The 24,406-nt window shown below is 36.1% G+C and overlaps 2 protein-coding genes across 4 annotated transcripts in view; one reads left to right on the top strand and one right to left on the bottom strand.

Annotated features, from left to right (window-relative positions):
• Positions 1 to 24,406, bottom strand: part of ARHGAP6 (Rho GTPase activating protein 6) — a 672,203-nt gene that overhangs the window by 151,999 nt on the left and 495,798 nt on the right. The gene's annotated exons all lie outside the window — the stretch shown is intronic.
• On the top strand, positions 15,785 to 21,961 carry AMELX (amelogenin X-linked). Its single transcript, XM_078145545.1, has 6 exons — positions 15,785 to 15,838; positions 17,142 to 17,189; positions 18,443 to 18,487; positions 18,786 to 19,067; positions 19,158 to 19,397; positions 21,944 to 21,961. The coding sequence occupies exons 1-6, from the start codon at positions 15,785 to 15,787 to the stop codon at positions 21,959 to 21,961; spliced, it is 687 nt and encodes a 228-aa protein (XP_078001671.1).

The raw sequence follows: 24,406 nt of genomic DNA, 5'->3' as shown, positions 1-24,406 counted from the left end.
ATGCCTTTTCCAGATTTCCCCAGAAACATACTTTCTGGTGGACATGAGCCCACAGCTTTGAAACATTTCCTTTGGATGTTCATTTTAAATAAGACCAGCTTTTTCCAAAAGGAGTCTTTTACAAAATACAGGTGGGAACTATTTGTCAGTACTCTGTATTCCAACGACATGTAGATTTTTAATGAGTCATTTATTGTTAAGCAACGGATTTTCATTTCCATATTGGAAATGTGTGTGTCTCAGGACACATATTACTATTACAACCTGGGGGTAGGAAAAGTTTGTCAAGTACAAAATATGCATGATTCTGGTTTTCATTAGGATTGATTGACTCAGGAAGCAGAATACATTATGCTAATTTTTGCTGGATCACAGATAATGACAACAGTCTGAGGGAAAACACTATTGGGTTGTTTGTTGTGAAGACTAAGATTAAAAGTCGAAGGGGGAAAAATATTTGCTGGTTCATCAACGATGTGAGAACATTTAATCCATGATGCAATGAACAGGGAGTATATAGTTCAAGGAACTAATAATGCAGATCAGATTAGATTCAACTTAGCAAAAAAGGTCATTATACTCTACTGCTAGTCATCTTAACAACTCATTCAGACTAAGGCATTATTGGTAAGGCAACTACATATCCAGATATATTATGTGGGACTAAATGTGGTGAGCCACTAATTCCTAGGTCACCGCTCCACTGAATCCACACAAAGACAAATCCAATTTGTGAGTCTGTGAAATTCACTGAAGCAATACCTCAAAATCACTGGAGATGGTGGCAGTGGGGTGGGGAGAAGCAGGAAATTGAATTGGTCACTTTTTTCAATTGACCAGTTAATTACTTAAAAACAGTCAGTCCATTCCTGCCACGTAGGCTCAGTTACAAATCAAACTGAGGACTCAGTTTCAAAACGAAGGACAAACAGATTTAGGTCTTGGAAGAATTCAACTCATAATCATTGGGTTATGAGCACTGCATTATGGTTTTAATTTTTCCTTTTGTAGTCTTATATTCCAAAATGACCTGAGTTAGGTAGGGTCAGGAGTTTCCATCCTGCTTCAAGCCTCCCAATAGAATTCCATAGAATCTAACCTTGGAAATACTGCAATACTACAAAAGATATGGAAAAGCTTGTTAGACTTATATTTTGTCCCATTTTAAAATATTTGCACTTTTATAACATATTCTCTATTGCATGAGATTTTTTCTCCAAATAATGGTTTCAAGGAATCATTCAATTTTTAAAAAAATTGAAATGGACAGATAACAATGAGAGAAATGGGTGGATAGTCTACCCCAGGAGTTAGAGCTGGTAAAACTACTAGAGAATTTACCAAATGACCTTTTCAAAGTCATATCTTTGTTTTTTTCTTTTATTCCAGAAGGTAGAGGATGGTTTAAGATATGGGCATTATACTGGGAGAACTCAAACCAAGAAAGTACAATAATCTTTGATAATTGAAAAGGTCCTGAAGATAATAATACTGGCACTATTGACATTACAATTTTGTTGTATGCATTGTAAAACTTAAAGGGACATATAGTATGAATTGTTATTATTACTGTTTCACTGGTGTGGACGTTACATCCTCTAATATAGTTTATACCTCCACCATATTTCATGAGTTGTTATAGCTGAACAATTGCATCACTTACTGGGCCAAACTTCTGGGCAGGAACCTATTACATATTATATAATCTATTCAGTAAGGCTTTTTCTCATATGACAGATTTTTTTCATCTTGGTTAAACCTTGCAGAACTCACATGTTGGCATAGCTACTAAGAATGAAACATTAACTAAAACAAAAGCATTTCCAAAGCCAATCCAATAAGCATTTACTCTGTGTTGTCTTTGTGCAGAAAATGAAACATGCTGGATTTGAGGATACAGAGACAGAATGAAAAGAAGTTCCAGCCTGCAAAGAATTCACTTTACTGACTTGACAGCCCATGGTTGCAGGTCTTTGTGAACCCAGGTCCAATAAATAATCCATTATGATGTTACATAAACCCTGTACTAATAGATACTCTGACAGCATTGTTTAAATACAAGCCAGTACAAGCATGGGATGATAGAGGCTGAAACTTCATCTGGCACAGCTAGGATGGAGAACTTGAATGCTATTGCCTTGGAAATATAATTTTTGATAGACTACTCATTACCAAAATAAACAGAGAAAAGAATAATATGATGAAAAGGCTGAAACCTTCGCAGAGTTTATTGAGAGAGGACTTGACCCTGATTGACCATCTACTTATATCTTACTTCAGGGATGTAGTGAACTTAATATTATCATTTACATCAAATGACTCTGTACTCCTTAGGAGATGTGTTAAAGAATTTCACATATAAAATAAAATGAAATTAAATTAAAAAAAAAAAAAGAAATAGCATATCTGTTTAAAACAGAACTCCCCTAGATTTGAAATCAGAGAACCTAGGTATGACCCTGGTTTTGCTTCTTCATTCTTGCTTGACTCTGGCAAAGATACCTTTCCTTTCTCAGCCCTAGATTCTTCATCTTTAAAAATGAAGTATTGAATTAAATAGCCCCTAATGGTATAAAATTCTGTGAAATGTTTCTTCATTGTCACTTAAATCGCCTGAGGATCAGATCACACTCTCTAAAACACAACATCTATATGCAATTGAAACTTCATATCAGAATTAGATGGAAAGATTAGTCCTGTCCCCAAAACTAGCATTATGAAAAAGTTTCATTCACATATATATATGTATGTGTGTATATACAATACATGTATATATAATCTTATACATACACACATATGTGTATATTACCTGTGTATATGCACACACATATACATACATGTATAGATATGTACATATATACATACACACATATATATACACATATATTTGTTGTTCAGTTATTTTCTGGGATAAAGAAAAAAACAAAGATATGACTTTGAAAAGGTCATTTGGTAAATTCTCTAGTAGTCTTACCAGCTCTAACTCCTGGGGTAGACTATCCACCCATTTCTCTCATTGTTATCTGTCCATTTCAATTTTTTAAAAAATTGAACGCTTCCTTGAATGGTTTACCATTTCCTTCTCCATCTTATTTTACAGATGAGGAACTGAGGCAAACAGGGTTAAATGACTTGCCCACAGTCACATAGCTAGTATCTGAGGCTAGATTTGAATTCAGGAGGATGAGTCTTCCTGACTCCAGACCCCATATTCATCTACTGTGTCACCTAGCTGATACACACACACACACACACACACACACACACACACACATCTATACATGTGCATATATACACATATGTATATGTATGTGCATAATACATACATACCCACATGTACACATGTGTATGCACTCACACACATATGTACAAATATGTACTTATATATATACTTCATGTATATCTATCTATGTATCTACAGCTATTTCTATACTGTTATATTTACTGGTTTGAGAAACAGGAGATCTGGACACTTCTAATTCTACGTTTGCCTTTAACTACCTGTCATTTATAACTCTGATTAAGCCTCATTAGGCAATTTCCTAATCCACAAAATGAAAGGATTGGACAGGACAATCATTAAGGCATCTCCTACCTGCTCTAAAACTCTATAGCTACCTAGATCTTCTTCATTCCTACTCTTTCCTGCAACAGTCAGATTAAAATGATTTAGTCAACTTCTGAGTGTTCACTTCTTGATTTTCATGGAAGAATCCTTTAAATGATATGCTTCTTTCTGCTACTGAGACCTTAAACCAAATTTGCTACTGATAATTTTAAACAAAACCTACCTCTTGAAGTACAATCATGTCATGTGCACTGCAAACTCAACTGTAAATAATTTTTCAGTTATCAACACAATGATTCTTTCCCATTAGTTCAGATACTGAATTGGCCTGTAATCTCAGATTCTGTTTTTAAATGAAACTTGGATGTTCCTTTTACAATTTAGAGGAAGTATAATTTTCCTAATCACATGTCATGGTCTAAAACTTAAAAAATAACAATGCTATGTTCCTTTTTCCTATCTTTTTTCCAATCTTAATTCTGACGCAAGTCTAGGAATTTCCCTTTATTCCGTTCAACAGGCAATTTTCAAGCACCTACTTTGTAAAATTAATAGAATTCATAGAATTTAGGTCTCATCACCTAGTCCAATCTCCTCATTTTACAAATGAATGAAAAATCTAGTTGAATGGAAGCTCCTAGAGGGCAAAGATTATTAAAAAAATTTTTTTTTGCCTTTCTATCTTCAACACAATTCCTTCCACATAGAAAGTATTTAATAAATGCTAGATGAATGAATTGGGGAAGCTAGGTGGTACATTGGATAGAGTGGATAGAGGGCCTAGACTCAGGAAATTGTGTCTTCCTGAGTTCAAATGTGGCCTCAGATACTTACCAGCTGTGTGACTCTATGCAAAGTACTTAACCTTGTTTGCCTCAGTTTCCTCATCTGTAAAATGAGCTGGAGAAGGAAATGGCAAATCACTCTGGTATCTCTACCAAGAAAACCCCAAATGGGGTCACAAAGACTCAGACATGACTGAAACAACTGAACAACAACAGTTGAACAAATGAGGAAACCAAATCCTAGAGAAATTTAAGAGCCTTGCTCAAAATCATAAGAGTATTGAGCTGTTCAGCTGGAATTCAGACCCAGGTATTCTGATTTCAAATCCAAAATTTTTTCCACTGTACACACTGTACCATGTCTCTCATCCCTATCTCTATGCTAGGGTAACTGCTTAAGTTCTTCTATCAACCAATTAATGAATTGAGTATTCCTTCACTATCAGTTACGTGCTAGTATTAATCACTAAACACACAAATATGATGACAGAAACAATCCTTACTGGTGAGGTACTTAAATTCTAAGTTTGGAGATAATTAATGATTAGACTGGGAATCACTGGCTTCAAAGATTCACATCTGTATTAAGTGAGAATGAACTTTACCAACTCTCCAAGTAATAAAAATCAGCTAGGTACATTTGGTACTAATAACTATGTATTCAAAGTTTATGATACAAGAGACAAAAATACACATTCAAACAACACAAATGTAAATTTCTCACTCCCTTCACTTGCTAGTTAATTATCCCCCAAACAAAATACCATCCATCTACATGTAAACTCACTTACTGAAAATTTCCTGCCATTTAATTAAGCAAATGCAAGCAAGACTTTTAAATTACAAGCTGTATAAACTCCTTCCATGATTGTTTATACTATTACAGGAATGCTATTTGTAGCTGACAAAGGACTGTTTCTGGCTTTTTTGTAATTTTTTTTCAAGATACACACATATATACATGTACATGGAGAGGTGAGAAGCTTTATCCACGGTTGAACTCTGAATGGTGCTGAAATTGCTTATGGACCTAAATGGTATGGGACATAATGCTCAGATTGCTACTGCTTTTGAAGTAACTCTCCCTACCTTGACCCACAAAACTGTTTTGTTTGTTACATTATGTTATCCAGTCAATAAACATTTATTGAATGCCCGCTATGTGCCAGCCAGGGCAGCTAGGTGGCTCTGTGGATAAAACAGAGTCAGGAAGACTCAAATTCAAATATGGCCTCACACACGTACTAGCTCAGTGACCCTGGGCATGTCACTTAACCCTGTTTGCCTCAGTTTCCTTATCTGTAAAATGAGACGGAGAAAGAAATGACAAACTGCACCAGGACCTTTGACAAGAAAACCCCAGCTGTGGTCATGAAAAGTCAGATATCCCTGAAATAACTGCACAACAAAGAACAACGTGTGCCTGGATCTGTGTTACATGCTGGGAGTGCAAAGACAGAAAAAAAAATATTCCTACTCCCAGTAAGCTCATCGTCTCACGAGAGAGAGAACCCAGAAACAATCATGTATGAACAAGATATAGACAGAATCAATTAGAGAAAATAATAGAGGGAAGCCATGACTATTAAGGGAGATCAGGAGAGGCTTCGTGTAGAAGACAGAATTTTCTTAACTTGGGTTCTATGAACTTTAAAAAAAATATAGCATGTTTCTTTCAACATAATTGGTTTCCTTTATAATTCTATGTATTTTATTTTATGCATTTAACAACGTTATTCTGAGGGGTTGATCAGCTTCATCAGACTGCCAAAGGGGATCCTTGACAAAAGAAGTTAAGAAGTCAAGTTTTACTGATCCAGCCATTCTGGAGAGCAATTTGGAACTAAGCCCAAAGGGCTATAAAACTGTGCACACCCGTTGGTCCAGCAATAGCACTACTAGGGCCATATCCCAAAGAGATCATACAAATAGGAAAAGGACCCACATGTACAAAAATATTTGTAGCAGCTCTTTTTGTGGTGGCAAAGACTTGGAAATTGAGAGGATGCCCATCAATTGGGGAATGGCTGAACAAGTTGTGGTGTATGAATGTAATGGAATATTATTGTGCTGTAAGAAATGATGAGCAGGCAGACTTCAGAAAGACCTGGAAAGACTTGTATAGTCTGATGCTGAGTGAAGTGAGCAGAGCCAGGAGAATATTGTATACAATAACAGCAACATTGTGACATGAGCAATTTTGATAGACTTAGCTCTTCTCAGCAATACAATATTCTGGGAAAATTCCAAAAGACTCATGGTAAAAAATGCTATACATACAGAGAAAGAACTGTGAAGTCAATGCAGATTGAAGTATACTATTTTCATATTTTTGTTTTTTTCTTTCTTTCTTGTGGTTTCCCCCCTATAGTTCTGATTCTTCTTTCACAACATCACTAATGTGGAAATATATTTAACATGAATATACACGTATAACCTATGTCGAATTGTTTGCTGTCTTTGGTGGGGGGGGAGGAAGGAAGAGGGAAAATTCAGAACTCAAAATCTTCCAATAAATGAATGCTGAAACTATCTTTACATGTAATTGGAAAAAATAGAATACTATTAAGTGGAAAAGAAGAAGTCCAGTTTTGGGATACCGAAATGCTTGTATACTTATACAGTCAAGACATACACCACCATAATGTTATCATTGGTCTTGTTTGAGAACTAAGGTTCAACAACAATAACACTAGAGATCTATTCCTGATTCTTTCAAGGGCTACAATGATGGCACAACTTCTAGATCATATGACAAACGTGACCAACCCAACACATTGGTTTTAATCACCTGTGTTTTGTTTGTATCCACCTGTCTTGCTCAGGGGATTAAGGTTTCTCTTTCCTCCCAGTTACTTCCAAATCTACACCCATTATATAGGAGTACTCCAAGGCTGTTTTGCATTTTTGTTGTTTTTTACCATATTGAGTTAATTAAATCAATCCTAGAGTAGGGGGCCTCAGAAGTCATCTAGCACAATCCTCAACTAAAGCATGAATTCTCTCTGAATCCTCATGTGGTCTTTTAGTCTATGTTTGAAGACTAATGGGTTCCTCCTTTCCAAAGCACTTTTAATTTTTACAAACTATTCCATAAGAAAAACACAAGTAAATTCTGCATACGCAGATCAATGAAGAAATTATTTACTTCATGAAGTAAGCATGATTAAATTTGCATGTAAATTTAGCAGCTATATCAGAGGTCCATGACAAATAACACACAAAGAAATACTGGACAACAATTATGTTTCCTAGAAGAGATTCATTAAATCATTCAGTAGACAATGGAAATGCCCAATGCGTTTTGTTACTACACATCTATATATACACAATTGGCATATAAACATATATACATGTTTATATTCATATATATGATTATATATTTATTTATGGATGTACTTATTATAATTATTACATATACCTTTAGCACTATCATTTTACTCCAATGCCTTATCATGGTGTGGAAGGTGCCCTAGATTCTTCTTCTTTTCCTTTTTTTTATTTTAAAAATGAACTAAAATCTATTTTCTCTCCTGCTCTTCTTGCCCTCCCCTCCATTGAAAAAGAAAAAATAAAATTGTTCAAATTTCCATACTCAAGGGAAATGAATTCCTGTGTTGGTGACATCTAAAAAAAATATGTCTCCATCTGTATTTTGAGTCTATTATCTCTCTGTCAAAAGTTGGCCAGCCTATTTCATGGTCCTATTATATAGACATCATTGGTCTAGTATTTCAGAGTTGTTTGTCTTTATAACACGGCTATTCTTGAACACATTGTTCTCCTGATTCTGCTCACTTAACTCTGAATCAGTTAATGTAAGTCTTCTCAGGGTTCTCTGTAACCATGCCCTTCATCATTTCTTTTGCCACAAACATATTCTATTACATTCATATCCCATGTGCCTCGGGTTCTTGAAGGTGATGCTAGGAAAGTGTAATCTATCAAAGCCTCATTAGAAAGGTTTCAAGAACAGGACTCAAGGCAATCAGCCTATGTAATAATAATGATGATGATGATGATGAGATTTCCTACTAGGTGCCAGGCACTGTGCTAAGGGCTTTACGATTATTATTTCACTTGGTCCCCTGGCAGTTAGGGTTATTTTACAATGAAGGAAATCAGAGCAGACACAGGTTAAATGACTTGCCCAAGGTCACACAGCTAGTAAATGCCTGAGGCTAAATTTGAACTCATGTCTTGACTTATATTAGCACTCTATCCCCTATGCCATTTACTTGGTCACTAATATGAGTATTTTCATCACCAGGTTTGTCACAGGGTGGTGAATAATAATAATGATAAATATATAAGTACATATTAATAATAATCATTGTTGCTGTTATTGTTATTATTGTTATTATTTGCTATGGAAGAAAGACCATTCTATCCATGAAGAGATAGGAATTGTAATATCTATCTGTAAAGGAAGCTGTCTCATCAATGAAATCACAGATCAATGAAAAAATTATTTACTTCACGAAGTAAGCATGATTAAATTTGTATGTAAATTTAGCAGTTATATCACAAAGATATTATTTATAATTAATTTATGAATCTCTGTGTGTGGTAAGAATGGGGGAAATATTACCTTCTCTTGCACATGGAAAAGCAGGATTGTTTTTCTTTCATGTTAGCTTAGGCAAGTAACTGAGCCCTTGGATACAGGGATGAAAGAACAAATATGCCAACAACATGTCCAGAACCACAATCCCTGATACTTCAAAGGAAGCTTTTATGACTTTGGTGATTGAGTATTTAGTTTCATGTGAAATACACACTCATGAAATTGCTAAATACCATACAAAACACAGCATTTACATTTATAAACAACAAGAAGAAAAGATAACATCTGCAGAAAATACTTGACTTTATATGATACCAAAACAGATGTTAAATTCGGTTAATTATGTTTTTCAAGTCATAGATTTAAAATCATTTTACAAATAGGATATGGACTGAACTTCTGATCTCCTGAGTATGGGGACTCCAGCTCCTTCCATTGATGCCTATCAGCACTATAACTTATAATCTAAAAGAGTTACCTAGAATAGTGAGAAGTTATGTGATTTGTCAGGGTAAGCAGCATAGCCAGTATGTGTCAGGGATGGGGTCGCCAACCTGAAGCCAGGTTTTCCTGGCTCTGAGGCCGTTCTCTACCCATTAGAGTATGCTTCTCTTCGGGGGGAAAAAATTAAACATTTTAAGTCAATTTGGTCAAAACTACTTAGGATCAAATAATGAGTCAACTGTCTTTTTAAAAAGTTTGCAATTAGTTCTTTTGGCATTATATAGCTGTAAAACACCACTATTTCAAGCAGAGAAATAATTAAAAAGAAAGCCTCTGTGATTCAGGAAGCTGCAAAGTAAAAGTCACAGTGCTCCTAAGCTATTGTTCATCAAAGCCTAGAAAACTATCAGTGCTTAATATATTTAAAGGGCTTCACTTCCTACCCAGTTGCTGAGATGACTTAATGCCACTGAGTAGAAAAACTTCTGTAGAACATTCTTGCCAAGTACATAGCTGCCTCCTTCACTTTCAAGAACTCAGACTTTCAAAGAACTAAGGTGAATTACACAAGATTACAGGGCTCCTTCTCTTACATCACTGACTTCAGCAGTACAAATCTATTATATTTGAGGGAGAAAGCATGCTCTGTACTCATTCACAAGTTCCAAGTAATTTGCTAGTACTTTTGAAAGGGTACAAATTAGTGGTCACTAGTGCAAAGCTATTGGGAATAAACTGCTTAGTGGTATGCCTAGAGATGAGAACCTGGCTCTGTTTCCACTGCACAGTAACTTATTTTTCTTTTTAAGTTTTCAATATGACTTTTTCTCAACAGTTTTTCTTAAAAATTATTCCTTATACTCTCTAGTCCACATTTTGAAATCTATTGCATTCTGACAAACTGATTGACAAATTATAGGAACCATGCTATATTACATACAGAGTAATCTTTTTAAAAAGTCTTTACAATTTAATAGTCCTTGTAGCTAGCTACTGTAGAATGAAAATCCTTTTTATACCAAAGTGTACAATGCCTAATACTTACTATAGTTTACTATTAGTATATACAGAGTATATACTTCTTATATTCTTGGTATAGTATCCATGCTTTTATTAGATAAGACTTCTACTTAATAATGTTAGGAACATAGAATCATAGCTACAGAGCTAAAAGAAACTTTAGAGGCTGTTTAATTCAACCCCTTCCCTACAGGAAGTAATAGTAATAGTAATTTTAGTGCCTCCTCTCTCTGCCCTTGAAAATGAGGGGCTCTTCTCCATCGTGAAATACAAAATCATACAGAACACTGATGGGGTTGATGATGATTGGCATTTATGCCAATGTAAGGATAAAAAAGAGGCAACTGGCAGGATCTGTCTTTATCCATTCAGCAATACTTAACAAAGATTTATTTACCAAGAGTTTACTGTGTACAGAACAATGTGTTGGGTACAAGGGAAATGTAATGGTTAGATAAGGCACAGTCTCTGCCCCACTAAAGTTTATCGTCTAAGAGGCAGATAAGACAAGGAAGTGTATGGAGTATTCAGAAGGACTAGTGCCTCTGGTAAGAGATCTTGTCCAGCCCTTTTTAGGGTCACTCATTAACCTTTTGTGTCCTTCTGATTCATCTAACTCTCACCTGTGGCTCCAAGAAGCTATAGCATTTACAGTGTCTACAGCCTGGTAAAACGGTCTTGGCAGATGGGCTAAACCAGGTTGAAGGTAACATGAGGAGAGTTAGGGGAATGTCTACCCCAAGAAAGTGAAGACTTTCCCTGGTGGAATGGGCAAATAAGAACAATTTGTTCCAATGGCCCTGAAGGTAGCTGAAACAGGTGGTATATTTAGAGTTTGTTCAGACATCAAAGACACAAAGGTCATCGAATGCAAGTTGGACTTTTGCCAGTTTTCTTGACTTTTGTTCTGCCGCTGGATTTCTATGACTCAGCAAAAGAGAGTGAAACTGGTAACTTTGCACAATGCTGCCTCACTTAAATCCAAGTCATGCACAAGTCAAGATATCACCAGTAATGTCACTAGTCTTCTTCAAAAATGAAGAACAAACAGGACAAGAACATACAAACCCCAACTAATATATCCAAATCCTTCTTTAATACATGAGACCTATGTGTAATTCAGTCTTGCCATTTTCACTCCCCTCATGCTGAACTAAACCATAAGAGTGACTAAACTCAGAGGCAGGTGGTGCAGTGGAGTGAACGGTGGATTTAGAGTTAGGAAGACCTCAGTTTGAATCTTCAGGTGTCCCCATAGTCATCCCTGAAGTACATAAGTGCCTGGGGCTCATGATTTATAAGAATCTCCTCTTTAGCTTTGTTAAATCTGTTCAAACACACTTTTATATTGACACCATTCAATCTATTCATTCGATGTGAAAATAAAATAAAAAGCTCCATGGCTAGTCCCTTCTAAATTCAACAGATTTCCCTATTTCCCATGTCTCAAGTCTAATCCTTACAAGTTACTAATTATTTACTTACCACATTGCTCTAGCCTCTCTTTCAGAAGTCTCTCAGCCACTAATGTCACATTCTTAAGGAATCATGGTTTAATGGATAGAGCACTTACTGTCTATATAACCATAATACATCCATAAAATGAGGGATTGGCCTTGAAGGTCCCTTCAAACTCTAAATCTATGCCACCTCTTATAAAAGAATCTCTCTTGCCTACCTATGACAATGCTATTCCATCTCTTAGAATGCTATAATAGTTCCTCTTTCTAACAAATTTCAAGACAAATCTATAGATCCTATAAGACCTAACCTATCCAATTCCATTCTTCCCATTCCCTCCATTCTACTCACTATCTGTATTTTCTCCATTACTTCTTTTTTAAAAAATCCTATCTTTTATATAATTTGTTTGTTCATAGCTGTTTCCATGTCGTCTCTCCCTTTAGATGTGATGTCCTTGAAAATAGAAACTATCTTTTGTGCTTTTTTTTTTTTAACATCCCTAGTACCATGTGTGGCACATGGTAGGCACTCAATACATATTTAGTGATTTTTGTTATGTTGTTCATTTATTTCAGTTATGTCCAACTTTTTGTGGACTCATTTGGGGATTTCTGGGCAAAGATACTAAAGTGGTTTACCATTTTGTTTTCTGGCTCATTTTACAGATGAGGAAACTGAGGCAAACAGTGTTAAGTAACTTTCCTAGGATCATACAACTAGTAAGTATCTGAGGCTTGATTTAAACTCACATCTTCCTGATTCCAGGCCAGTGCTCTATCCACTGTGCCATCTAACTACCCATATCTCTATTAGCCTGCTTTATTTTAACTAACTATAAAATATGAATAAGCTCATGAAACAACTACAATTATTCATTCTAGAAGGATTAAGTACCATATACCCATTTGATGACCAAACTCTTGATTTTCTACATTCATTTTATGTGACTTGACCAAAATTTGCTGTTCGGTAGATCAGACTCCAGTATGAAGCATTCATTATCTTATATAGCAGATTGAAAGTAAATTTTGCATAGAAAAAAAGAGCAGCCATACGTGCTGACTTGAAACTTCAGTAGTACCAAAGCAGACAACGACAGAGCAAAATTTCCAAGCTGATTCCACATCAACCAGTATGTACATGCAAATAATATGCTTACTGAAACACTTTGGCCAATGATACTCATTTGATGTGATAAACCTATTATTGTCCATAATGAAAGACCCCATGTGTTCTAATCATAACATTCCAATCTTGTGATTGATAATGACTGTGGAAACCCATGATGTTACAATTTTTAGCTGAACTCAATTCTTTTTTTTTCCTCTCCTGAATCCTGATTGGTGGCTATATTGGAGGAGACTGGTATAAATTGAGCTTGGAGCTTGAAGAGAACCATAGGATCAAGGTTCTCAGAATTTACAGAAAGCAACTGTATCTGAACACTGTTACAGGTAAGTATGCTTTATTTTTACCATTTTAATTGCATTTATTTCATAGGATTTATAGATGAAAGGAATTTGCCTATGTGACACTGTACCTCTACAGCACTCAGTTTCATGATCTGCAAAATGAAAAGGTCAGACTATGAGACCTCAAAGACCATTTCTGATTCTAAATCTATGATCACATGAAACCGAGGTCCGGAAAAAACTAGGTGAAGAGACTTATTCTACATTTTAAATCTCTCAGGAAAAAGAATATTCCAAATTGTTGAAAATTGGACTTGAATACTCTGCAATTTCTTCCATAGTACAATCTGTAAAGTGGACTTAATTTTTAGATAATCTATTTTACTTTTTAACTTTTCAAATTTATTTTACTTTTTTTGGGTATTTCTTTAAACATTAATTTATATGCCTCCTGTATAGAGTGTGGGGCTTGAAGTCAGAAACACTTTTTTTCCTCACTCAGATACTTACTAGCTGTGTGACCTTGGGCAAGTCACTCAAACCTGTTTGCCTCAGTTTTCTCATCTGTAAAATGAGCTTGAGAAAGAAATGGCAAAGCACTCCAGGATCTTTGCTGAGAAGAATTCAAATGTGTCACAAAGGAAATGACTGAACAACAACATACAAGACCCCAAACTCAACCCCAAGGCTCAATCACTTCCTAGGCCTGAAGCTTAAAATTCACACCAAAATATATCTTCATATTTTTGTTCATTACAGAGAAATATTTTTAGATAATACATACAAAATGCTTTAAAACTTAAGCTCGAAATCATTTCTGAAAAACAAGAGGCTATATTTGCTAATTAGTTGCTTAATGGAATTCAATCATCTTTCTCTCCAAGTTTGTTTGGCCTATAGATGACTTCAGTGGAGACCTGGGGCTCACTATTATGCCATTGTACTTTCAATTCAGCTTAGCTCAGTATGTATTTCTTTTGCACCTGCTATGTGCTAAGTAGGGCAGCTAGATGGCACAGTAGATTAAGCACTGGGCCGGAAGTCAGTAAGACCTGAGTTCAAATCTGGTCTCAGACACCAGCTGTGTGACCTTGGGCAAGTCACTTAACTTCCACTGGTCTTAATCCACAGGACTAGGAAATGGCAAACCACTCCAGTATCTTTACCAAGAAAACCCCATGGGCAATATGATACATATGATCTCAAAGACTCAGATATAACTAAATGACTAAACATCCCAATATGTGACAGGTACTGTTCCAAGGTTAAAAAAACATAAAATAGGCCTTGCTCTTAAAGAAATTACACTCTAATGAAAAAGAATGGTTTTCCATGGTATTTCAAGTAGTATCCAATATTTTGTGCACGTGGCACTTCAATGAAATGTACATACTACAGTTTGACCTACCTTGCCTTATGTGCCTTGGGAAGAGGTTATATGATACAGCAATAACTCAAACATTGAAGAGAATGACATTAACTCAAAAGTTTGTTTTTTTTTTCAGCAAAAAAGCAGTCAATTTGGTAGCCCTTTAAAAGAATATACAAAATATTTTGGCAGATAGTATATGTTGAAGAATCACTAAACTCAGAACTTATATGGATCATCCAGTTCAGCCTTTTTAATTTATAGTCAGGAAACTGAAATTGAGAAAACTTATAGAGTAAATGGTTCGTCTAGTATTCTAGTTGAATCACTTGAATATTGAGGACTACATCTTGCTTAGTTCTTGTTAAGTCTCTTTCAGCGGTGCCTCAGTGTGGTACACAGGAAAAACTGATGATGGTGGAGTTAAGCAGACCTGGTTCAAATCCCAGCTCTGGCACTGAGTGACCAGACAAGTCCCTTAACATTGGTGATGTTTCCTCATCTGTAACAAGACAATGTTGGACTAAGGTTCCTTTTAGCTCTAAATCTATCTACAGACGTATTCCATTTTTCCCTCAAAAAAGTTAACTTTTTTTTATAATATCAGCCATAACTTATATAAGCTTGTCTAGAAAAATAATGGATATTAACATTTTGGGTATACTTCTTGTAAATAAGATATTAAAAAGTAGAGTAATGACTAAAACTCATGAGGTTCTAAATATTTAATGACAAATTTCTTGTCAACACTGATCATAAATTATGTTTAGCCATTATACTCTAGGCTCCAATGTGACAGGAGAATGCCATATTACCCATGTTGGAGAAGTATACAAATTCACACAGGTATGCTTTGTCGCAGATGTTTAAGTTTTTATACTATAATTGTTATTCTCAGAAACCAATGACCAGAGCATACCATGAATCTAATCCAACACAGATTCAAATAGGGATTTTGTGATCAACTCAAGGTTGAATATTGCATGAAGTCATATTCCAAAGTCTAGGAGTGACCAAAGCAATGGTGTTTGGAAATAGGTACCTGTGTTAACTGAAATTTCAGTACTAATCACGCACAATTTTGTAAAACACTTAAAAATAAGCAAAGATGAAATCCAGATGTGGGATCCTGTATTTCAGGTAACCTTGAGAAAAATGAGGACTTGGATCCTTCTTGCCTGTCTCTTTGGTGCAGCATTTGCTATTCCGGTGAGTATTTCAGTCTCTTTATAAGTCAATGCACAGTTTCAGAAGCCTTGAAATGAGGATCTGGGCAACATTTTCCATTATTCAGCAATAAAAATGCATCAAATAGTGGGGACTACGGATCACTGGTAGATGGGAGAAATTTTACAGGCACGTTTTAACTCTAGAATAACAAGGGGATTACTCCCTGAATAGCCACGAAAAGTAGTCTAGTAAAACATCCTATAATAAAACAAATTAGATCTTCCCAAATTCCTTTTAACAGTGTGCTTGCTTTCACCACTGATTCTGTATTTCTTTTAGGTAGGTGAGGTAGAGTGGTAATTGAGATAGAAAATCTCTGCCTCAAATGACGAGTAAAGGATTAATTTTGAGAGTACAACATCCTAGACCCCTATGATGGTCAGCTGCCATTCTGTGGATAAAGCGATTTTGGTCTGGGAGGTTTTCTATCCTTAAGTGTACTATTGAACTAATCAGCAAGCTTGTTTTTAGGTTCATCTAGTGACAGAAGAGCTTGTTTATGTGACTATACATGATAATACTCTAAATTTAAGATATATATATATATATATATATATAGGCATATATACAGCTATATATAGAGATATCTATATATAGGTATATATGTATAGATATAGATATATATAACATATTAACAATTTGAATTATTTACATTCAGAAGTACTAAAAGTTCAAGAACTACTATCATATGAATACCTTCAAATACAATTGTCTCTAAACTCTCTTCTACATCTGAGATTCTATAACTCCACCCAAATAGATTCTTCAATATCTGACTTAATTTTAACTTGGGAATAACTTCGCCTATCCTATACACTGAAATTCAAATGAAAAACATAGTCTAAATAAAATCACATGAGATGCTTGAATTGCACATATTGAGGACTGCCACCAGTGGAAGAAGAAATGAGTGAAAATTACAAAGGAAGAAAATTTTTGCTTAATGGAACACCCTATCAAATAAGGCATCTCCAGGGGGAGTAAGTGCCTTTTGATCTGGGTTTTTTCCCCATTCACTGTGGATCTTCTGGTAGATCTTAGATAATCACTTATCAAGGATATTAAAGAGGGTAGATCAGCTTTAGAGAAGAGTTGGACTAATTCAATCCAATTCCAGTAAATATTTATTAAGCATCTACTACGTGCCAGGCACTGTGTGATAAGTGCTGAACCATACATGATTTCCAAGATTACTTCTATGTCTGAGTTTGAAGAATTATGTTATTAGAGTGAATAACTGATTACATATTGACGGAATCTCTTTTCTTTTCCCTTCGAAAAGTTGCCCCCTCATCCTGGACATCCTGGTTATATTAACTTCAGCTATGAGGTAACTTTTGTTTTGTTAATTTTGCTCTCTGTCTTCTGCTTAGCAATGAACTCAGAGGGATAATTGTACTAATTTTATTCTTTAAAATTGTCTCCCAGCTATCTTTTCCTTTACCTTCCCTCTGTGAGCATCCTAGTTCCAGTCCCCATACCTGGGTAACTTCAATGGCTTTCTGATTGGTTTCCCTGTCTCCAGTTTCTCCCTTCTCCAATCCACTTTGTGTACTGCTTCCATGACAGCTTATTCTTTCTAACATGGCACCATGAGAGCTAGCTTGATGTAACACAGAGAGTACTGGACTCAGGATAAGGGAACTTGGGTTCTTTAGTTCTAAACCAGCTAGTTGTGTGACTCTGGGCAAGTAGAAACCATTTGCTCATCAGATGATTAGACTAGGTAATCTCAATGATTGCTTCCCTAAAATTCTATGACTTTAAAACATGAATATTTGATTTCATTTTGGTGGAAGGGACTGCACTGATCAAATACAAGTAGATATAGTGGAAAAAACACCGTTTCTAAGTCAGCTCTGTGCTGGGTTCAAATCTGCCTTCTGACACTTATTACCTGTATGACTTCAGTCACGACTTCCATAGTTCTCAGTCTGCTCATCTAGCTTCTGAGGTTCCTTCTGGCTCCTGATTTATGATCCCATTACAATGATTCTATGACCCTGAGGTTAACTAAATCTTGTTAAGACAGGAGGCAAAAGGCAATGGATATGAAGGTGACAGACATCTGATAAATACAGCAATTTATCATAGTGATTGATGAAAGTGGATTAGAGGTGTGGAATTTCAGGCATGAATGTGAAAATATCTTATTTGATTTTTTTTCCCTTCTTAATATACTACCTAGCAATGAGTCGGCTGGTTATTTCGAAATGTCTCCTGTCTTTACAAACTGACCCTGTGATAAAGGACACCCTTACTCCCAGAAAAATAATTAAGATGTTGATTACTTTGTAGCTGATGGCATAGATCAGATTGCTGGCAGAGGCAATTCCCCTTCCCTCAAGGAAAGAACCAACATAGGACATGATATAAAGAAGCCAGGACCAGGACCTCTTGTTTTTCTTAATTATATCCCTCAAAAAAAGAGTTAAACAAGAGAATGTGTCATATAAAATTATCTTCTTAAGAGTTCAAACTTAATTGCCATAAATATTGAAATGTCTTCCATTGATTCTATTTTAGCTAAAACAAAAATAAATGTAATTAAATAATATTAACTAGTATTTTTTTCCTCCTTAGGTGCTTACCCCTTTGAAGTGGTATCAAAGCATGGTGCGACAGCAGGTACGTATTTTTAATTTCTTTGCTCCTCATTTTTTTTTTTAAATGAGTACATTTAATGCCCCATAGCAAGCCAAACAAAATATCTACTTTGCATAGGATTCTTAGTGGGGAAAAGCTACCTTCAAATAAAACAGTTATTGCTACATTGTGGCAAACCCTCATTATTAGAGATATCATTTTTATTAAAATATCCCTATCATGACAAATGAAATATTACCATTTCTCCATTAAGGAAGTTTAGGAGTTAGAAGGAAAGGAAATGAAGCCAATGATAAACTGACTTTCTATTTCTCACTAGTATCCCTCCTATGGTTATGAACCCATGGGTGGATGGCTGCACCACCAAATCATCCCAGTGCTGCCTCAGCAGCACGCCCCAAGTCATTCCTTACCGCCTCAACACCAAATCCCCATCATGGCCGCCCAGCAGCCAGTGCAACCCCAGCAACCAGTGATGCCAGTTCCAGGACAGCATCCTATGGCACCAACACAACATCATCAACCTAACCTCCCTCAGCCAGCCCAACAGCCATACCAGCCCAGCCAGCCAGCCCAGCCAGCCCAGCAACCACAGCCTCACCAGCCCAACCAGCCCAGCCAGCCTCACCAGCCCAACCAGCCCATCCAGCCTCACCAGCCCAACCAGCCTCACCAGCCCATGCAACCCATGCAGCCCATGCAGCCCATGCAGCCCATGCAGCCCATGCAGCCCATCCAGCCCATGCAGCCCATGCAGCCCATGCAGCCCATGCAACCCATGCAGCCCCAGGTCCCAGTCCACGCAGTGCTACCCATGCCACCACAGCCACCTATGCCTCCAATGTTCCCCATGCAGCCGATGCCTCCCATGCTGCCAGATCTGCCCCTGGAAGCCTGGCCATCCACTGACAAGACCAAGAGGGAGGAAGTGGTAAGTGGCCATTCTTATAAATATTGCATTAAATTAATCCCAGGTCCTACAAAGGACACTTAAAAGTTATGAATCTCCCCTTCAAGCCCTCTTAGGATATGACTTTCTACGCCATTGGGAACATGTGCTTACACATCCCATTAAACTTAATGGTAATCCAGATACTGAATCAGACAATAAATATTTGGTTAGTGACAACCATTTATAAGCCATCATGCCAGGAATTTGGGGAATAGAGAAGGAAAAAGATGTAGTAAAGTAAAAGACTGTCCTTGCCCTCCAGGAACGAATTTTCTATTTCCACTAAGAAATCAACTGGAAAATGGATTTGAATTACAATGAGATATACAAAAGGTCTAGAAGCACAATAGAAAGAATAGCAGTTTCATAGCCAGAAGGCCCAAATTTTAGTCCTTAATTAGTTGGATGACTATGGGCAAGTAACATAATCTTGATAGACTTGGTTTACTCATCTCTGAAAATGAAAACGTACTAGATGGTCTGTCAGATGAACTATACATTTCTATGAAAAATCTGAACAAACTGTGAGGCATTTGAAAGATTATCTTGTGTTTTGAGGCCTCAATGGATGATGAAGCTACTTTGAAGGTTTTGATTTAATTCACTAGATAGTCTTTCAAATTACTTTTGTTAGAAAATGATAGGATTATGCTGTTATTGGGACCTTCTCAGAAATCAACTCAAATCAGTTTGCTGTAGAAAACCTTTATAAATTAGACAGGTGCCTCTAATCAATTCACCAACTCGATGCATACAACTTGACCTCTCTTCCGCTACTATAAAGCAACAGTTACTTTTCAAATTCCACTTAATAATTTGTTTACTTGTTTTGGAATTCATTCATCTGCTCTTCCTGTTAGACAAAGCAGATTGAGGACAAGGGGCCAAATCTTTCTTAATCCAGTCCCATTTAGCCCACGTCCTCAACATTTAATGCCAGTAATAGTGAGTACCAAATTTGAGTTTCAATTAGATTCAATTCAAATGAATTTTTCCACTTCCAAAGTAGAAGAAGCTATGCTTTTACTTTGGAATTTAGTAGGAATGCCAACAACACAATTTTAATTACTCTGTTTGCATGTATTTCAGGACTAAATGGACAGCAAGAAATCAGAAAAAAAGGAGAAATTAGACATTTGCAGTTGCTTTCCAGAACAACTATAAGAATGCAATGATTTGTGCTTACAATAACTCTTCTCCTTAGTAAACTCTGTAACTCGAAATGAATGACATTAGCAGACAATAAAATGCTTTAAACATTATTCATGTTTGTTTTTGGTCAAAGATGTTGTTATCAAAGATTCTTGTTGACTTAACTTTAAGATGGTGCTTTGAGAATTGAGATCACTTGAGGTGACACACTTTAGAAGACATGAAAATCATGTAATCCAAGTTTACAACCTTAAAGTAAGCATTTCACAGCGCAATAGTGGCCATAGCTCTATTTTTAGAAAGGACAAATTATGGCCCTTCAAATCATGAATAGAAATTGTAATATAAGTTATAAATTGGAGATAACATGAAGTTATGTGATAATATACAGTCATTGGCATTCACATGAACTTGAAACAAATGGAGGGAAGTTTATAGGAAGAATTCTTTACATTGGTAGAGAGATAAACTGCTAGGAAGATATTTATGTAACCAAACAAGTTAAGACTTGTAGCCCTTTCTGTTTTTACATCTACAAAAATGAAGGGGGTAGGCTAGACATTCACTAAAGTTCTTGTTCTCATTTTCTAGATCATCTTAATAACCAAAATCTGATTTGATATCTGACCATATCACTCCCTTGCACAAAAAACTTCTGTGGTTCCCAAATTGTTTTTGGAAAAAATATAGTTCTTTTATTATCATTTAAAACCCTTAATAACCTGACTTCAGGTTATGTTTCCAATCTGACTATCCTTCATTCAGTCTATACTTCAGCCAAACTGGTATACCTATTATGTACAAGAAATTCCATCTCTCACCTCTGCCAATGCAATGGATGTCTCCTATGCCTGGAATACCATCCTTGATAACTTCCACCTCTTGAAATTCTTGCTTTCCTTCTGGGCACAAATTCTTAAGAACCCCTTTCCTCAACAGGTCTTTCCTAATTCCTTCAAATAATTCCTTCATCCCCACCCCAATCCAAAACCCCTGTGGGGGGGTGGGAGAGAGAGAGAGAGAGAGAGAGAGAGAGAGAGAGAGAGAGAGAGAGAGAGAGAGAGAGAGAGAGAGTATATGCACACATACACACGTGTATGTGTGCAAATATATAATATATAATATACAAATATGTGAAACACCCAAATATTCAGAGATAAGTAAATACAGCATATATATATATATATATATATATATATATATATATACACACACACATAAAATGTTTAGAGATAAGTAAATACAGTATATACATACATATATACATGTGTATACACACACACACACACACACACACACATGCAAAATGTTCAGAGATAAATACATCATGTTGTATTTACTTATCTCTGAACATTTTGTATCTTCCCTCATAGGGTGGTGTTTGGTGGTAGTACAGGGGCCAGGTCAATCTAATAACTCTTGGGGATACAGGAATAAAAAAGAGGAAGCGGCTGACTTTTTTTCATTGGCATTTAACATGGGGCCCTGAAAATAATCAACAAATTAACAATTCATCTGTATGGAATTGAGCTGCTTATTAAATTACTTATTCCTTGAATCATACAGAGCTAACTTTTTTCCCTTCCCCTTCCCCTTCTCTTCTATCCATTTTCCTTCTCCTTCTAAAGGCTATATTCTAGATCGTTGAAACTACTAGAATTCAGACCTCAGGATGTCAGAGCACTACTGTATAATGATATCAATTTACTCAAGAGTATATTGGGAAACTAAACAATATACTTAATATCCCAAATTTCATTTAATTAAAACCCAGTTTTAAGCAACTGCCTAATGAACTTGCATTTGAAATAAGACACAGAAGAAATAGGATTTTTACTGAAGAACCAGAATTGAACTCTAGATTTAGAGCTGGAAGGACTTTAGAGGCCATCTTAAAACTCAAATCGTATGTTCCATTCAAAAAGTGCATTTCAGAAAATTCATGCACACAGTAAACTTGTTTCTGTAGAAGTCTTAGATTTGAAGAACTGAAAAACAAAGCTCTTCACAAAGCTGCCTATTTGCTATGTGCTTTGCAATTACAGCTTCTAATTAGAAATAAATAAAGCAAGTAAAAAAAGCCAGATGTATTCTTAAAATATACAATAAATCAAGTCACTTCAATTAAAACCATGCCTTCTGACAGTCTCTTTTCTTGCTGACAAAATCAAAGTGTGCCAAACTCATAAATGTTTTGCATTTAAAATGTTTGCCACTTTTTCTCCATTCATGGGCATCTGTTTCCTAGGCTTTACTTTAGTGTAATCTATGGGTAACAAAATGTAATCTTTAAGTAAATTTCAGATGGAATCCAGTTTCATCAGTGCTATGTAGACTGGCTTAGCTTTCATGAAATTTACCTATTCTTCTTGGAAGAAGTAATTTTGAAGCAAAGAACAACAACAACATAAACATAGCAAGAGAAGAAAAGATGTACAAGATGGGTACTGGGAGGAGAAAGGGGGTGATAGTAGAAGAGGAATAAAGGAAACAGTTGAGAAAAGTACAGAAGAAAAAACAGAACGAAATAGGATAATGTAGTATGAATAAGTCTAGGTACAGAGTCAGGAGACCTTTGTTGGAATTACAATTTGACTACTTATTTTCTGTGTGACCTTAGACAAAATAGTTTTCATCACTGGGCCTTGATGTTTTCATTTGTGTGAAGCTGTAAGGAGCATAAATTATATGATCTCTGGTGTCCCTTTCATCCCTGTGGTCCAAAGAGAGAAAGTCTATATCTCATAACCACTGCCTTTTTGAATGCCTTGATGGTCTAACCATTTTCATAGCCCTTATGCAAGTTAGCACCTGAATGGGAAAATTCCAAGGTGTTTACTTGGAAGACAGGTTCTTCTTTGGATAAAAGATACTTCATTAATGTCCTAATCACTTGTACATACGAACTATCTACATTCAATCTTTATTTTTAACTAGTAATCAAAAGAACATGGATAGATAGCTGGAAGGGACCTAAGAGAATATTTAGCCAAAGCATTTAAATCAATGACTCTAAAACTCTAGGAGAGATACAACCAATAAACATTTATAAGAACCTACTATGTGCCAACCACTGTGCTAAGTACTGGGAATATAAAAAGAGGCAAAACATAGTCCCTGCCCTCAGGGAGCTTACAATCTAAGCAAGAGAGCAGAAAAAGATGACTTCTGGCTGAGGAAGATCACAAAAGGCTTCTTAAAGAAGGTGAAACCTGACCTGGACTTTGAAGGACAGAGAGGATTTCAAAAGGCAGCAATCAAGATGGAGGGCCATTCCAGGATTCCAGGTAAGGGAAAGGAGGCTGCAAATGCATGCAGTCTGGAAAGCATTCAGGAAAACAGTAAAATTTCCTGTCTGGTCAGAGTATAGACAGTCTACAAGTATTACAATGATTTTATCTTCCCCCAAAGATCTCATGCAAGAACCCAGACCTGTCTCCTTGCTAATCCCTTTAAAAATAGATATGAGCATAGTTCAGACTTTGAGGCATGCTTTGATAGTGGTCTTTTATTGTTGCTGTTGTATGAAAAGGTGACCTCAGCAGCTTTTGAATAAGCTGAAGAAAGCCAGTCTTGCTTTACCTAGATTGTATAAATTCCCAACTTCCTTCTTCTGAAACTATATGGACAATTCTGAGGCACAGGCTTTCATTTTGGTGAGATCATGGGACTGGCTGCCCCTAGTAATGGAAGGGTCCATTGCTTGCTTCATTTGGTGAAGAGTTTCTTCTTCTCACTCCTGGAAAACTTATTTCTCCATACTGAAGTGTTGATTGCCACCTAGGGATTATCTGGAAAACATTTACATTTTTCATCACTGCCCCACCCTTTCACTT

The sequence above is a fragment of the Phascolarctos cinereus genome, unplaced genomic scaffold (genome assembly GCF_003287225.1).
Source record: "Phascolarctos cinereus isolate Bilbo 61053 unplaced genomic scaffold, phaCin_HiC Scaffold_726;HRSCAF=1367, whole genome shotgun sequence".
Classification (NCBI taxonomy): domain Eukaryota; kingdom Metazoa; phylum Chordata; class Mammalia; order Diprotodontia; family Phascolarctidae; genus Phascolarctos; species Phascolarctos cinereus.
Note: the sequence above shows the minus strand (reverse complement) of the source record. Positions and strands in the feature narration are given on the sequence as shown.

What these genes read in the sequence shown, in the direction of transcription:
- AMELX (XM_078145545.1), top strand. Translation starts at nt 15,785, where the DNA reads ATGAGGACTTGGATCCTTCTTGCCTGTCTCTTTGGTGCAGCATTTGCT. An exon ending in GTGCAGCATTTGCTATTCCG is followed by an intron (nt 15,839 to 17,141) that starts GTGAGTATTTCA and finishes CCCTTCGAAAAG; the next exon opens with TTGCCCCCTCATCCTGGACA. An exon ending in CCCAGCAACCACAGCCTCAC is followed by an intron (nt 19,068 to 19,157) that starts CAGCCCAACCAG and finishes ATGCAACCCATG; the next exon opens with CAGCCCATGCAGCCCATGCA.